This window comes from Salminus brasiliensis, chromosome 1 (genome assembly GCF_030463535.1).
Source record: "Salminus brasiliensis chromosome 1, fSalBra1.hap2, whole genome shotgun sequence".
NCBI lineage: Eukaryota > Metazoa > Chordata > Actinopteri > Characiformes > Bryconidae > Salminus > Salminus brasiliensis.
The window spans coordinates 31,718,574-31,733,260 of NC_132878.1; the positions used below are offsets into that span (position 1 = coordinate 31,718,574).

At 38.0% G+C, this 14,687-nt stretch overlaps 1 protein-coding gene across 1 annotated transcript in view; it reads right to left on the reverse strand.

Moving 5' to 3' along the window:
- Positions 1-7,551: 7,551 nt before the first annotated feature.
- tfap2d (transcription factor AP-2 delta (activating enhancer binding protein 2 delta)) overlaps positions 7,552-14,687 on the reverse strand; it is a 14,108-nt gene continuing 6,972 nt past the window's right edge. The window contains 5 exon segments of the mRNA XM_072695277.1: positions 7,552-7,767; positions 8,095-8,208; positions 9,145-9,286; positions 10,634-10,752; positions 12,887-13,052. Of these exon segments, the coding sequence (XP_072551378.1) occupies positions 7,554-7,767; positions 8,095-8,208; positions 9,145-9,286; positions 10,634-10,752; positions 12,887-13,052 (755 nt within the window). The 3' untranslated portion in view covers positions 7,552-7,553.

Below are 14,687 nucleotides of genomic sequence, written 5' to 3' on the forward strand. Positions count from 1 at the left end.
TCCCTCTCTCTCTCTCTCTCTCTCTCTCTCTCTCTCTCCCTCCCTCTCTCTCTTTCTCGTGAAGCTCGCAGAAGAATCTTCTGTGGATCCGATGTGATTCCCTCGCGCGCTCTCTCTCTCTATGTGCGCAAGGCGAAGTTACAGTTGCCACCCCGATCCTCTGTGTATGTGTGTATGTATGTGTGTGTGTGTGTGTGTGTGTTTCCGCGTTCCCCCTGCTCACTATCAGCTACACGTTAACCATCAGCACACATACACACACAGCAGGCCTCACACAGCCTGGTCACTTCCAATGGGATTAAAGGCAAAGTCTGAACGGTGAAAACAACACAACAGACTGAACAACAACAACAATAATACAGAAAACTATTTGTTTGCGTATACAAATACTGTATAAATTCAAAATAATAATTTAAAAGAATAATTTTTGTTAATTAGCTCATATATTTTAATTACATCGTTTCAATTATTTCCTTTTACATTTATAAGCACTACGATAAAGGAAAAGGTAATAACAATACAAAATAACAAACACAACAATGATACTCATAAAAACAATAATATAAATATTAATAATAGCGCTGCATATTGCATTATTATTATTGTTGTCGTTATTATTATTATTATTATTACAGTTTTGTATTTATTTATATTTTTATTTCATTTTATGTTATTATTGATACTAAGAACACCAATAATGTGTGCTGTAACTAGCTGGTGCAATCAGCCTCTCAGTGCTATCGATAATTTACACAGAAAGATGATGGAGGGAAATATTGATTTTCTTTTATTTTCTCTCTCTCTCTCTCTCTCTCTCTCTCTCTCTCTCTCTCTCTGTTGTGTGGCCCCGCCCTGCTCGCGTTCCTCCCGTCTCCTGCCGCGGTTTGTGCGCTCGAGGGCTGCGGCCGTCATCTGAAAGTCAAATCTCGGCTCAGCTCGGGATCAGGTGTCCTAGAGCGCCGCGCGCATGTGCCGCTAAAGACCGCGGGGCAAGTTGAGCCGCTCAGCCCCGCCGCTCTGCTCCTGCGGAACCCGGGGAAAATACTCCCATCTGCTGGCCGCAAGATGTACTGCAACACACGAAATATTACAGCAGGGTTTCCCTTACTCAGTCCTGTACTCCAGCGGTTCTCCACTCATCATCGACTGACCACCAATCCCTTTACGAACTGCTTTACACAGATCAGCCATAACATTAACAGCTAGTGAATAAGTGAATACCATAAATTATCTGGTTACAATTGCACGTCAACGGGTGGGATGCAGATATTAGGGCAGCAGGTGAACAGTTCTTAAAGTTAAAGTGTTGGTAGCAGGAAAAATGGTCGAGCGTGAGAATCATCAGTTGTGAGTATTAGAATAAGGCCACGTGTAATCGCACCCTAGACGCATTCATGCCACTCAAAGCTCGAACCTCCTCAGGAGGAGCGTTTGAGCCACAACCAAAACCCCTCCCAGCACAAACGAAACGAAACGACTTTGCATATCCACACAGCAGTCGATTCAGTCTGACTAACGGGAGACGCATTTGGCTACCGAGTGTTATCAGGACACAGCTCACAATCCAGTGGTCACCTGAAGCCACCAGGTCTAAATAGGGTCTGTGTCCAGGGCCGAAGTGTGATGGCCAGATGGCTGAGACAGAGCATATCTAAAACGGCAGGACCTGAGGGGTGTTCCCGGTGTGCAAAAACCAGTACCTACCAAAAGTGCTTTCAGCTAGGTACTGGTCATGGGCGCCCAAGGCTCAATGATGGATCCATGGAGGCCGCACCTTGCAACAGGACTTAAAGGACACCTTCAGAGGTCTTCTGCAGTCCATGGTTTGATGCTGGTCAGAGCTGTTATGTACACATAGTGTACCTTTTTAAATGTTTCTTTTGGGGCATTTATTTTGAGGGCTTTTTTTAGTGTTATTTCGTTTCTTGAGTCAAAACTTTACATACAGTTGTTGTATCGATCAAATACTAAAGTCAAGGGATATACATTTACTCATAGTGATTTCTTATCAAAGACTATTAAATAATATACTATTGTTTTAAAAAAGTCACAATCATTCACTTTCCAGTCTTGCTCTTGCTCTTTCTCCCGGTCCAGGTAATCAAGGCCTGCAGTAGCGCATTACTACTAGAGCCAGACATGGTCTCCAGGACCAGGGCTTGCTTTAGTACAGTCTTATCCACCTACAGTTACAGTATACAGTTTAATTTCAGTTCCTGCTCCCGCACACTTGCAACAGTAAAGTGACACTCAAAGTATGACTTACTCCAGTGTTGGTTGATGCACAGCTGTGTATACAACACTTCATTGGCAAAAATGAACTGTTATAATAATTTAGCTAAATTTAGAAAACATGGTAGTCCTCTTTAACTAGTTTAAAACACTCTTTAAAAAAGGGTTAATCAATGTTCTCAATGGAACCATTACAACTACACTCTAGATACTTAAATGTTTTGTCCGGTTAAAGGTTTTTTCACATAAGTGATGTTAAATCATACTTTAAAAGGACTCTAAAGCACCAAAGGGTGAAATGATCCTTTTTCAATACTGCAAAGTATGATATGTGGGTAGAGTGGACACTACAGGCTAGTATTGACTAGAAGCTGTGTTTACTCTAGTTCCTCATAACACAGTACGAGAGAACTATTACATTGATATACATGATTAACATATTAACTTATATTAACATAGCCATTTTTTTAAAACGAATATAAGAACACATTAGCTGACAAACCAGTTCATATTTTTTATATATTTTATATATTCTGTATATTTCTTAAGAACAGACGCCATTATGACACACACTTCTTACCGGTAAACGTCCCAGTCTTTGTCGCCCCCTTCTGTCAGAAAGAAAGAACGTCACTGCAACTGTGAATCCTGGGGACTGCATTTTTTTTCGATCATTAGTGCTAAAAAAATGGCCTTAGCTTAATTTAACAGAATTTATTAATTACTTTTAAAAATGAGAAAAACTACATCACCAGAACTGCAGCTTCATCTAACTATAGAATGGTCAGAGCTAGCTATTGAACACGCAAGAGTGCCTTCCGTCCAGCTGGGATTAGTGAATTGAGAATTATCCCAGGGATTCTGAATAGATAGATAAATAGATAGTTGTATTCTTTTGTAGCATTTCTCTCCACATTAGTTTCACTTGACCAGGGCTGCCCAAAGTGTTGCTAGTGGGCCAAAGTTGGCCCATGGGGACATTTCATTTGGCTCAGTTACCCTAACCCCACCCCCTCAGATACCTAATATATATTTTTAACATGTATAATGATCAAAATGTTATCTCCACTTTAAAATCATATTGCACCTCATTTCTCACAGTGCTGGTACAGTGTACACATAGAAGTGCTTCAAAAGTCCTCATTATATTAATGCACATTAAAATCTCCTTTTCTAGAAAGCTTCCTTTTTAGATATGAGGGTTTCTTATGGCAGTGACAAAATGCTTCTGTTAAGCTCGCTGTTTTGTGGAAAGGCAGTAGAGAGAGCTGCATTTTTGAAGACACTGGCTGAAAGATCGGTGAGGGTGCTCTGAGAGAAATGGAGCTGATTGAGTTTGACCCACTTTTAGATCTCTGTTGCTTATGAGGATCTGTTCCATTGGCTATTAAGACACTTTTCAACTTATGGATGAGTGAAAAGAATCAGTGATGAATGTTTCAACAGTCCTGCTGCTCTGCAGATAGAGCCAGACATACACACACACACATACACACACCCCTTCATTCCTCAGGGCATGTCTAGAGGCCATGACAGATGTCGTAACAGTTTGAGAGAAAGTAGGCTCATTCTGCACAGGAGGCTTTGATTTGAATTCAACACAATCATACACACACACATACACACATACACACACACACACACAATATGTATATCCAAACATGCATGCATGCATATGGACATGCATTAACAGCCATGTGAACATCTGTAGAAAATAATGTATATAACAATGTTGTATAAAGTGCACAGTAGAGATACATACAAAAACACACTCTAAATCTGTATTAATATTAAATATGTAAACATAGTGTGCTCATAGCAAGTACAGCTTTCAAAATCCTCACATTGGTATCATTGTCTAATAGGGTGCTCACCTCTCTTTTAATGCTAGCCACATGTTTCTCTGCCATGTCTAGTTTTACAGCTCACACAAACATCTCTTACTTTACCTCCACCAACCAGTCACCAATGGGGGACATATGGGTTTCAGCTATGTAAACCTTTTAAAAAATAGAAAGCTACACTCTCTGCTCCTGTGTTTACCCCCAGTCCAACATTCTGCACATTTTAGTGTGCTACCTAACTCAACAATTCATTACTACATACTTCATGAATGTAACATCGGGTTTATGTAGTTGAAACAAACGTGAAAATGCGTTTAGAATGCGTTTAGAGTCAGTGCACAACTTGGCCAGCAGATGGCGCTTGAGTAACACAATAAATACTTCACTGTGCTCTATGGATCTCCGCTTCTACTACACTACTGTTTTGTCGCCTCAAAAAACTCTGTTTTTGTCATAAATTACAGCAGTTAATAAAGCTATAGGCAACCTACGATATGTCCATTAGTCGGCTGTGTACATAAGACAGAGGAGCCCAAATGGAGAATTTAGAGCAAACTACAATAAAAACAATGTTAGGTTATAGATATTCTGGACCGCTTGGCAGGCCTTACTGCTAAACTCTCTAAACGCCAAACACTCACCAGGTAAGGCACACAAATCCACTGCATGAAGATCCCTTAATAGTATTCCTCTGGATTTATTTGTACCCCTATCTAACGTTTCTTCCAGATTCAGTACAGAACAGACTCAGTTGAGTCATTATGAGTCTACCATACATTTGATATTGATGCAATACATCATTTATTCGGCTTATGTATGTATGTATGTATGCATGAATAGCTACATCAAGACAAGTAGCCAGCAAGCTGATCAATACACTTATGGATTTTGTTTGCTATAGCATTCATATACTTTGGGTTTTAAACGAGACGCATAGGTCAATACATTTCTTGGACTTTGAAGTAGCCCAAGTAGCCTAACTAGATTGAGTTTTAGACGTGACGCCTCTTTAAATCTATGTACTTCTAATACTGATTATATTCGTCTAATATGGATTATATTCTTCTTTAGACACAGCCGCCAGCATTCTCTATTTCATATGTATTGACTGAGGTCTTGTATGCTGAAAAAGCAAGCAGATATTTTACATCGACATGCACGTCATCATCATTATCATCATTATCATCAATAATAATGATAACGTTGCAATGATTTATCTCCACATTCTGCAGCCCAGAAACCTTTATTGCCAACTTAAAAGCTTTGTCAAAACTCGTAAATAGCTCATCTTTTACAGGACCTCAGAAACTCCTTGCCTTTCAGTATTTGTAAAAAAAATAATTAAATAAAAATAAAGTAGAACTATAAACTTTGCTGCTGGAAATGAATGCAATAGTACAAGAGTACAATAAAGCAGAACACTCTGTCAGTGAGCATTGCTCATAATGTTTATCACAAATCTCTATTAGTGAAGTAGTTATCTCATTGTTTGTCATTTAAACCCTTCCAGATAATTCATTTTGTTAGGTTATATCAAAAAAACCTTATAAGATAAGTAACTGCTATAAGTAAAGTAACTGCTTACAATAAGCCCCCTAAAGTACTCATAAAGTAAAGTACTGCCATAACTAACGTCAGTACAAATGATCAGAACAGCAGTTTAGTGTGTCTATAAGCTCCATCAATGATGCCACATGATGCTCTTTAACCTTACAAATCTCTTTTAAGACCATGTCTCCTTACGGAACAAAAAGTGGATCTTTAATGGCATTGGTCAAATAATCCTTTTGTTGCACCCTTATTTATAAGCGTCTATGTGACTTTTTAGAATGACAGAATAAGCTCTCAGTTTTGGTTTATGATTTTATGAAAAACAAAATAGTTATAGAACCCCTTACATTCTTTGGAGGTTCTTCATACTTTAAAAAGGTTCTTCTCCCTTGCACATCTCATTTACAAAAAAATATATATATATTTTTTAAAGTACTGTCTACCGAACGGTTCTTTTAGGAAATAGTAGTGAGTCTTCTTATTTTCTGACCACTTTGTTTTTAAAAGTAGATTCCAACCCAAAAATATAATCCCTAACAGTATAGTAGAAACCCTGTTTTGGCTGGTGTTCCATGATAGTACTCCAAGATAGTAAATCTGGTCAGCAAAGTCAGTCAATACATTTGGATTGTGAAGAGAAAATGCATTAAACCCAGTCACCATGACAGGAGTGTAAATCCTGTCAGAGAGGTAAGCGTGAATGAAACACAGTGAGGTAAGAGCAGGGTGAGTGGGGGGTGAGCAGGATGACAGGTGAGAAGACAGGTGACAGGTGTGTTATTGCTGCTATCTGAGCCCTACAGAAAAAAAAGATGTGCTTCAGCCAGGATATTCCAGACCAGACATGCTTCTATAGCTGTTTGCTCAGGGTGTAAATCAATGTTTTGACCCAAAGTAAAGCCCAAATGCACTGGTTGTCCATAAATGATGAATTGAATTATCGATTCCACATTATAAAGAGGTTAAAGCCATGCTTATTTTTAGATGCTGAACGTTTTTAACATAAGTACGTTTTTGTAGTTTTATAAGAATACAATAAAAGTATACTTTTTATTTAGTATAAATCAAGTTGTTAAAAACAACACGCAAACAAGTATCTATAAAATGGGAACTTTACATGACAATGCAAAAACATATTTCTATTGGTCCATTTATCATTAACAATCATTTGAAAAATGTGTGTGTGTGTGTGTGTGTGGGGGGGGGGGGGGGGGGGGGGGGTTGGACCATAATATGACTTGGTTCATATATACACAAATATACAAAGGAATTCAACCGCAGCACACTGGTTTAATATAAGACTTTGAGCAATATGCTTTATTGAACACGAGTAGTTTGCATGTAAGATATTTCATATATGTAGTTCAAAACCTACAAGAAAAGTCGTCATTTATATATTTATATATAACTTCTATACAAATGCGGTCGAGATGTCGTGTTCTGAAGCTTTAGTGAGGAATGTCAGGTTTGAGCAGTGTACAAACTTCAACATGCACAATATACAGTTTACCGATGGCAACAAAGAGAGTCACCAGAATTTCATTTACAGTTCCAAAGTGACCTGAAATCAGGCCTTGGCAAAAAAAAAAAAATGGAATGTGCATCTTTCAGTAAAAGATATTACATTTTCAAATAATTGATTCCACTATTTCAGGAAAGACAAATTTTAAACAAAATACTTCCTTTAATAACTTACAAAAACAGTGGAAAGATTGAGAGAATGTTCATTTCTAGGTTTAAATAGACACTGGAGTAGGACATGATGGCAAAAAATAAATTATTAGTGATTTTTAAATCAATTTTAAAAAGGCTGGAAAATAAAAAAAGCCCACCCCACACCAGCCACGCCCTGAACAAGGCCCGCCCATCAGGGCTCAGATCAGGAAGTGATTCAGCAGTGATCCATCATTGCTAAGAAGGACGCAGTCATTCTGTTTTCTCCATTTTTCCATCTTTTGTTGGTGTTTCGGCAGTTTTGCGGAGTGCCGATTTTTCAGAGTTGATCTGGCTGCCGTCAGGTGTTCCTGTGCTTTTATTGGCTGAATGTTTCTCCAGATAGTTTAGCATTTCACTCAGAATTGTCTGAAAGGTGCTGAGAGCCGCACAGATCGCTGGCGTGCCGAAACCATGTGTGATAAGACTGTAAAAAAAAGAGGAAAAGGGTGTATTTGAGAAGGTACTTGCTTACTAGAAATTGGATGTCATCATGAGCACTAAGTGTGTAACAAACTTTGTTTTCTGAATATGTATTTGCAGGCTAATGTGAAAACACCTGCTGTCTTTTACATTGTGTAGAAATGTTATGAGGAATTTTCCAAATTTTCCAAATTACAGAGAGCATTTCATCCTTCTTGTGTAAAAGAATTGTTTTTGAGATACCAGGTTTTGTTTCTAGCAATGTAGATTTGTGTGCTCAGTTAAACATATGGAAGGACATGACTGTGTATTACTGAGTGTGTGTTAATACCTGAAATGTGTTAGATGTCTCTGAATGTCTAAGTCCAGTATTGGCGTTGGCCTTGAGGAACCCAGTGGGGAACGATCCTGACTTAACAAATCCTGGAACTCTTTACAGATCTGCCTGCACGCAAACACACACACGAGCAGATGTGTTTAATCAAATGCACAGAAGAACAGTAGTACCTTATATATATATATATATATATATATATATATATATATATATATATATATATATATATATATATATGTATATATATATATATATATATATCAGAATGACAGGAATGTTTTCCCCGGACCTTGCCTGGAGCAATATCTTATGTCTTAAAACAAAAGGAGAACCTCAGTGCATAAATTAAGACATTTGCAAAAATGATCAAAATTGGTTTGCAGTTTTAAATAGCATAATGCTCAGCAGGGCTGTTTCTACACTCAGCAAAAACTGCTTCTAAATAGTACCAAAAGAGGTCCCTATTTTTGTGACAATAGTGGAACCCCTTTTGTCGCTGTATAAAACCCTACAGGTGCTTTAAAGAACCATCTGCAGCACTCAGCAAGCAATATGCATTACATCTGTGCATATGAGGATATAGACAGAATCATTCTCTTTACTAAAGAACTCTTCAAGAGAGTTTTTTAACAGAGTAGTTACCAAAGTCATGGGGCACCAGTCTTATCCGCTAAAGGCTAGTGTGGCTGCAGGTTCTTTAATTCAAACATACCAAACTCCTATGACTAATCAGCTGATTAAAGACTTGGAGCAAGTGATTATACTGGAAAATCAGGTGTTCTTTTGCTTGATTGCACTAAAGGCCTACAGCCGCAGCGGCCATTTGTGTATAAGATCCACATTTTGAATCATGTTAACACTGGTAGGCAATTGTAGTTTTTAGAACCCTTACTGCATGGTATGGAAGCAAACCCTACTGTACCACAGGTTGTTACCCACTATGTTACCCACACCAACCATGGTGTTGTACACATATGTTGCACACTATACAACCATCATATGCTGTAAATGAAATTGTCTTCCAACCTCTATTAATGGACTTACTTGGTGGCCAGCACCATTTTCTTGCGGGCATTCTGTTCCTTGGGTTCTGTGTGCTGTCGCGCCAGGTGTTCTCCCACTGCTTTAGTGGGGAACTCCGTCTCACAGGTGTAGCCAAAGTCCCGGGCCAGGTGCAGCGCCTCACCTGCACAGTGCAGAAAAGGAACAGTGTTCATCAGTGCACCCTCAACGCCATCCGTGTAGTTAGGAGCTACTGGTCTGAATCCATAGTTATTTTCCAATTTGTAGGTAGTTCTCATTTGTATCTTATACCGCTATTATGTGTATTTCTGTATTAATTTTTACAATGTATGTACTGCATATGCATCATACACATAGTCTTGCTCAGTTACATTTGTGTCATTGTGCTGTTCAAAAGCAATATATATATATATATATATATATATATATATATATATATGCATAGCTTAGTCGCTGTTGGAACAAAATGTTGGATTTCCATTTTTGCCCATCATTTGAAACTGACAGCCACCAGCTACACCATCAAAATTTCAAAATCTGTCAGCATTTCATGATGACAGATCAACAAAAATGGTCCAGAAATGTTTAAAATACAAATAATTTACATTAATTATGTTAGACATGAGCAATGTTTTTTTGCTTCTCCTGTGAAGTTACTGTTTTTTTTAAATTAGAGTTTTTGTGGGTGATATATAGTTTTTTTTATGTAAGGATTTTCTTCGAAACCAAATAATAGTTGTTTTTTTTTGTTTTTTGTTTTTTTTTTACAGGATGCTATTAAAAATAATTAATGCACTTATCATTGCATTTATATACTAACAAATGGGTTTATGAGCCTAATCTTCATAATAATCTGGTGAATGGACATATGATTCCCTATCTTTGGAAATATTGTATGTTAAATTTAATGGTACCGCTATATTGAATAGCGTTGTCATAAAATAAAAGCACTTCGTATGAATGTACTTTACATGACCACAAAGACCAACACCAAACAACACTTAAAATATGGTTATTGCATCTCAGATGCGACTCAGAAACTCTCACTCCTCTTACAGCTGTCAGCACCCACACAACTCTAGCAGAGATCACTAATAAGTACGAATAAAATTCAAGACGTGTCTGAAATAAAAGATGATTAGATTAAGAAATTTACAACTAGAGCATCATCCTTACATCAGCAGCAGTGCATCAAAGATTGAATGGTTACTTCAGTTCTGACAGCACTTTTCTACAAATGTGAATTTCAGTTCAGCAGCATAGTCTGTGTATTCTGTAAAAAATATGACCACGCTACCTCCGCCATTTTACAGCATGTAATGGCAACAGTTTTACTTACAGCTATGTTGTCTTACATTACTTATACTGATAAGTACTTTTATTGTGATTATGCTAGTCAAGTTACCAGTCAGGTGCATTGCACAAGGGCCCCACAGCATAACCCAGCACCTTCATACACTCAATAATGAGAAACAAACAAAACATTTCAGCTAAACCGAAAGTGCCTTACCTTCCACTAAAGAGGTGAGCAAGGTGACGTTAGCAGCTTTTCTGCGGCCTGCAGGGAGATTGAGTCCCAACCTGTCCAGCTTCTCTCTAAGGCACCGTCCGCCATTCTTAGACTTTGCTCTGAGAAAGAGAGAGAGAAAGTGTGATTTTCTTTGTACCTGCAGAATGTTTTTATACGTTTCAGTATTGCTCAAAATGTTCATTTAGGTTTTCCCTTTCAAGCAGTTTTGAAAAATGTCATTTCAGATGTTCTCCAAGTTCAGTGTCCTGTGTTTTTACATCTTCTTTCTTATGTTTTAAAAACATATTATTAAATGCAAAAATGTTTAATGTCAGAGAGCATGAAACAAGAGCGATGGAGGTCAGTAAAAACAGATGAACGGCATGAATTTCCAAAAATTGGTATATCAGTATAAATAGGGAGCATTTTTGCTTTATGTTTTCTTTTTTGAAATGCATCCTGGTTTGATTGCCATGATGACCACGAATATGAAAAACTGTTCCATACGGCATGTGCACACTGGCTCTCTCTTCCATTTATACTGACTAAACAAGTTTGTGTGTTGGGAGCTCAGTTTATTAGCATTCACTCAAAAAGGTGCAAGAAGAGTTCTGTGAGAGTGAGGAATGTTTTAAGGTTTCAGACCCTTCACAAGATGTTAAGTACATTGTAAGAATGAAAGATTCTGCAAAACTATGTTTAATGTCTATTTATTTGGTAACACTTTACTGAAGGGCCAAATTTATATACCTGTCATGGCAACATACATATGCTTACATAAATGTGTATAAAGGCTAATTCTGATAAGCTTATGTTGGAAATTGTAATTTCACCCCAAAAAAGGGTTCTTTAGTAAATGCAATGGTTCTACGTGGAACCATGACAACTCAGCAACAGCCATTTGGATGCTAACATGGTTTTTTGCTTGGTTAAAGAGTACATTGCATCGGTGGGAAACCTTTATAGACGCTTCTACATTGAACCTTTTAAGATGGTTTATAACAAGGCTTTAAACATGGTTATGAAGGTTTATGTCCGTTGTCATTTAGCCTTTACGAACACTGCCCTTTAGTAAAGTGAGGCAAACTCAGTGTTTGGATGCACAGTTTAGCACAATGTCTCTCTCTCTCTCTCTCTCTCTCTCTCTCTCTCTCTCTTTCTCTCTCTCTCTCTCTCTCTCTTTGGCTTTGTCTGTTGCTCTCTCACTCACCCATTCTCTTTGCTTTTTCCTTCTCTCTCACTCCATCCTTTAGTCTCTCTCTCTCTGCAGTGTGCATAGTGAACTCTCTGTGTATGTGTGTATATGTGTGTGTGTGTGTGTATCTTCATCCCCACCCAACTTCCCTCCTCGACTCTGCCCTCATTTCTCTCTCTCTCTCTCTCTCTCTCTCTCTCTCTCTCTCTCTCTCTCTTTCTATCTCACTCTCTCTCTCTCCCTCGTCCTCATCAATAATGGAACCTTTGGCTCCTCTGCTCTCTCCATCTCTTCCTCTTTCCCTCACTCTCTCTATTTTTCCTGCCCCCACTCTCTCCCCTCCCCTCTTTCTCCTCTTTATCTCCAGATCAAGTGTCCAGAGCTTGTTCACACCAATATCCTCCCTCTTCCTTTCACTCTCTCTCTCTTTCTCTCTCTCTCTCTCTGTCTCTGTCTAGCTCTGACTGTGTTCTTACCTTTGTCTATCTGCTCCCCTTTTTTTAAGAAGTTGAAGAAGCTTAATTAAATGTAATGACCAAAGTTTTCGCCCAACATCTCGCTTACACAAACCATTTGCTTCAGTCCAACAAGGAATTATAACAACAATGATGAGTTAATACAGCATAGAGAAGCGCTTGTGCTGCGTTTCTAAAAGCAGTCACCCTGTGTCTGAAAGAAGCTATAGAGCTGTGAAATATTTATGCTCCATTATTGTGCTTATAGGGCACAATGAACACTTTATTACACAAGATAAGGCTGAAGTATTTCCTTCAGTCTGTCTAGTAGGCCTGGAGATTGCTTCCAAAAGTCTTCTCACAAATACCATATATACCTACATATAATACCTCTATAATAAATATGGGTTGTATCACTGTATAAATAAATATAGCAGTTTATATTATATATATATATGGATAATATTATCACATTATTACATGAATAAACTCTTGCTACCCTAAAGGTAAGAGTGTGTTTTCCTCCTTCATTTGTAGAGTTAGTATTTACGACCCCACCTCTTGTCAACAAATGTTGCTTGTCTGTGTGTATGTGAGTCTTACCTCCTTAAGATGCCCCCCAGCAGCGAGGCGTTTAGACATTCTGGAGGAGAGAGGCGGCGTTTGACTTCAGCGATGGTGACTTTATATTTGGAGGTAGAGCTGAGGAGAGAGAGGCGGCCCGGCACAGAGCAGAACAGATCTGTAGGGTTCACTACACACGTACCACCTGCAAACAACAACAACAACATAAATAAACAAACATCAGTGTGACTGAGGAATAGTTGATAACATCCAGACGCACTGTGTATGGTAGTGGATTTCTACACTGTATAAAAGTGGAACAGGGCTGAGGTTTATTTCACATGTCTGAAAGAATCTTGATTGATAAGGGTTGATTTTGTTCATTTCTTTGCTTTCTTTAAAACAAAGCATTTATTTGACTTTAATCAACCCAGTAAACTGTATGTTTCTAACACACCTGATCCTTCTAATCAGCGCATTAATAATCCATCTGAAGCTGAATGTCTGAAGGTGTTCAAGTAGGAAAAACACTAAAACATGCAGGACAGATCTACTCTGAGGACTGTCAGCAAAAAGAGTTCAGTGTAGTAGTGAAAAAGCTCTTTGACGCATGACAATAGTGGATTCTGTTGTGTTTCAAAGTTACTATATAGAACCAACTACAAGAGGTTTTATGTATGGAACTATTTACCCAGACCAAGAACAAATTACTAATACAAATGGTGCTTTGGGTTGAGTTCTATATAGTAGCATAGTACCAAATTTAATTAAAGAATGCTTGAAAAAAATCATTCATAGGACCAGGGTTTGTGGTCGGTGTTTTAAAAAACAAAGTTGTCTAAATAGTTTATGGATTAGATGTACTGTATGGTTCTAAAACAAAAGTTCTTATTGACATCCAGTTTATGAAAAAAGTCTTTAAAAAACTTCCTACTGATGCATTCTTCAAGCAACCAAAAAAAGGAATTTTGTCTAGGGCGTCGCTCCAAGGAACTCTTTTGAACGGCTGCAGTTTTAAGAGTTTTGTGTACAATTAAATTTTTGACGCAAAAAAGTTTGCCCAGATAGCGCATTGTAAATATATCCTACCCAACAATGTTTCACGATCGCAGTGACATTTCGGCTATTTTTATAGGAGATAGACTTTTGAAGAATACTTGAAAAGCTTCACCGTAAACTGCAAGCAAAGTGATTCAAGTACACACTTGTAAACTCATACAATTTTACAAGACATATATGTGAATTTAAGAGTAGTGCAGTGGAATGTAGCATCTGTGTTTAACCTATATATGATAGCGAACATGCACACTTAGAGTGGTGGGCAGCCACCTCAGTGCTCAGTGAGCAATTGGGGGTTATGTTGCTTAAAGGCACCTCAGTAAGGAATGTTGAGGCAGGAGAAAGCGCTGTTCTTACATTCCATCCGCCCCCACTATCTGCCTATCCAGGGAATTGACCCAGCAACCTTCTAGGCCCAAACCCACTTCTCTAAGCATTAGGTCAAGGCTGCCCCTGTTATAATGATATCATTCATAAATGTTGCACTCTTACACTCTATCTATGTATCTGTCTATCTATCTATCTATCTATCTATATATCTATCTATCCATGGGTCAGTGTCTGCCCTGTAAAGAGCCCTCTGTTTTTGTCCTGTCATCATGATTACACATAATAATCTGTTGATGCATGTTTACACACACACACACACAATAAAATGCACTCATATACAATCGATACATCTAAGACATTAATTTTTCATTTTTAATTGGTATCTTTGTCATTTGTAAAAGAAAAAAAAACCTTTATATCATGACTTTTGTTACATCCAAAGCATTTCAGT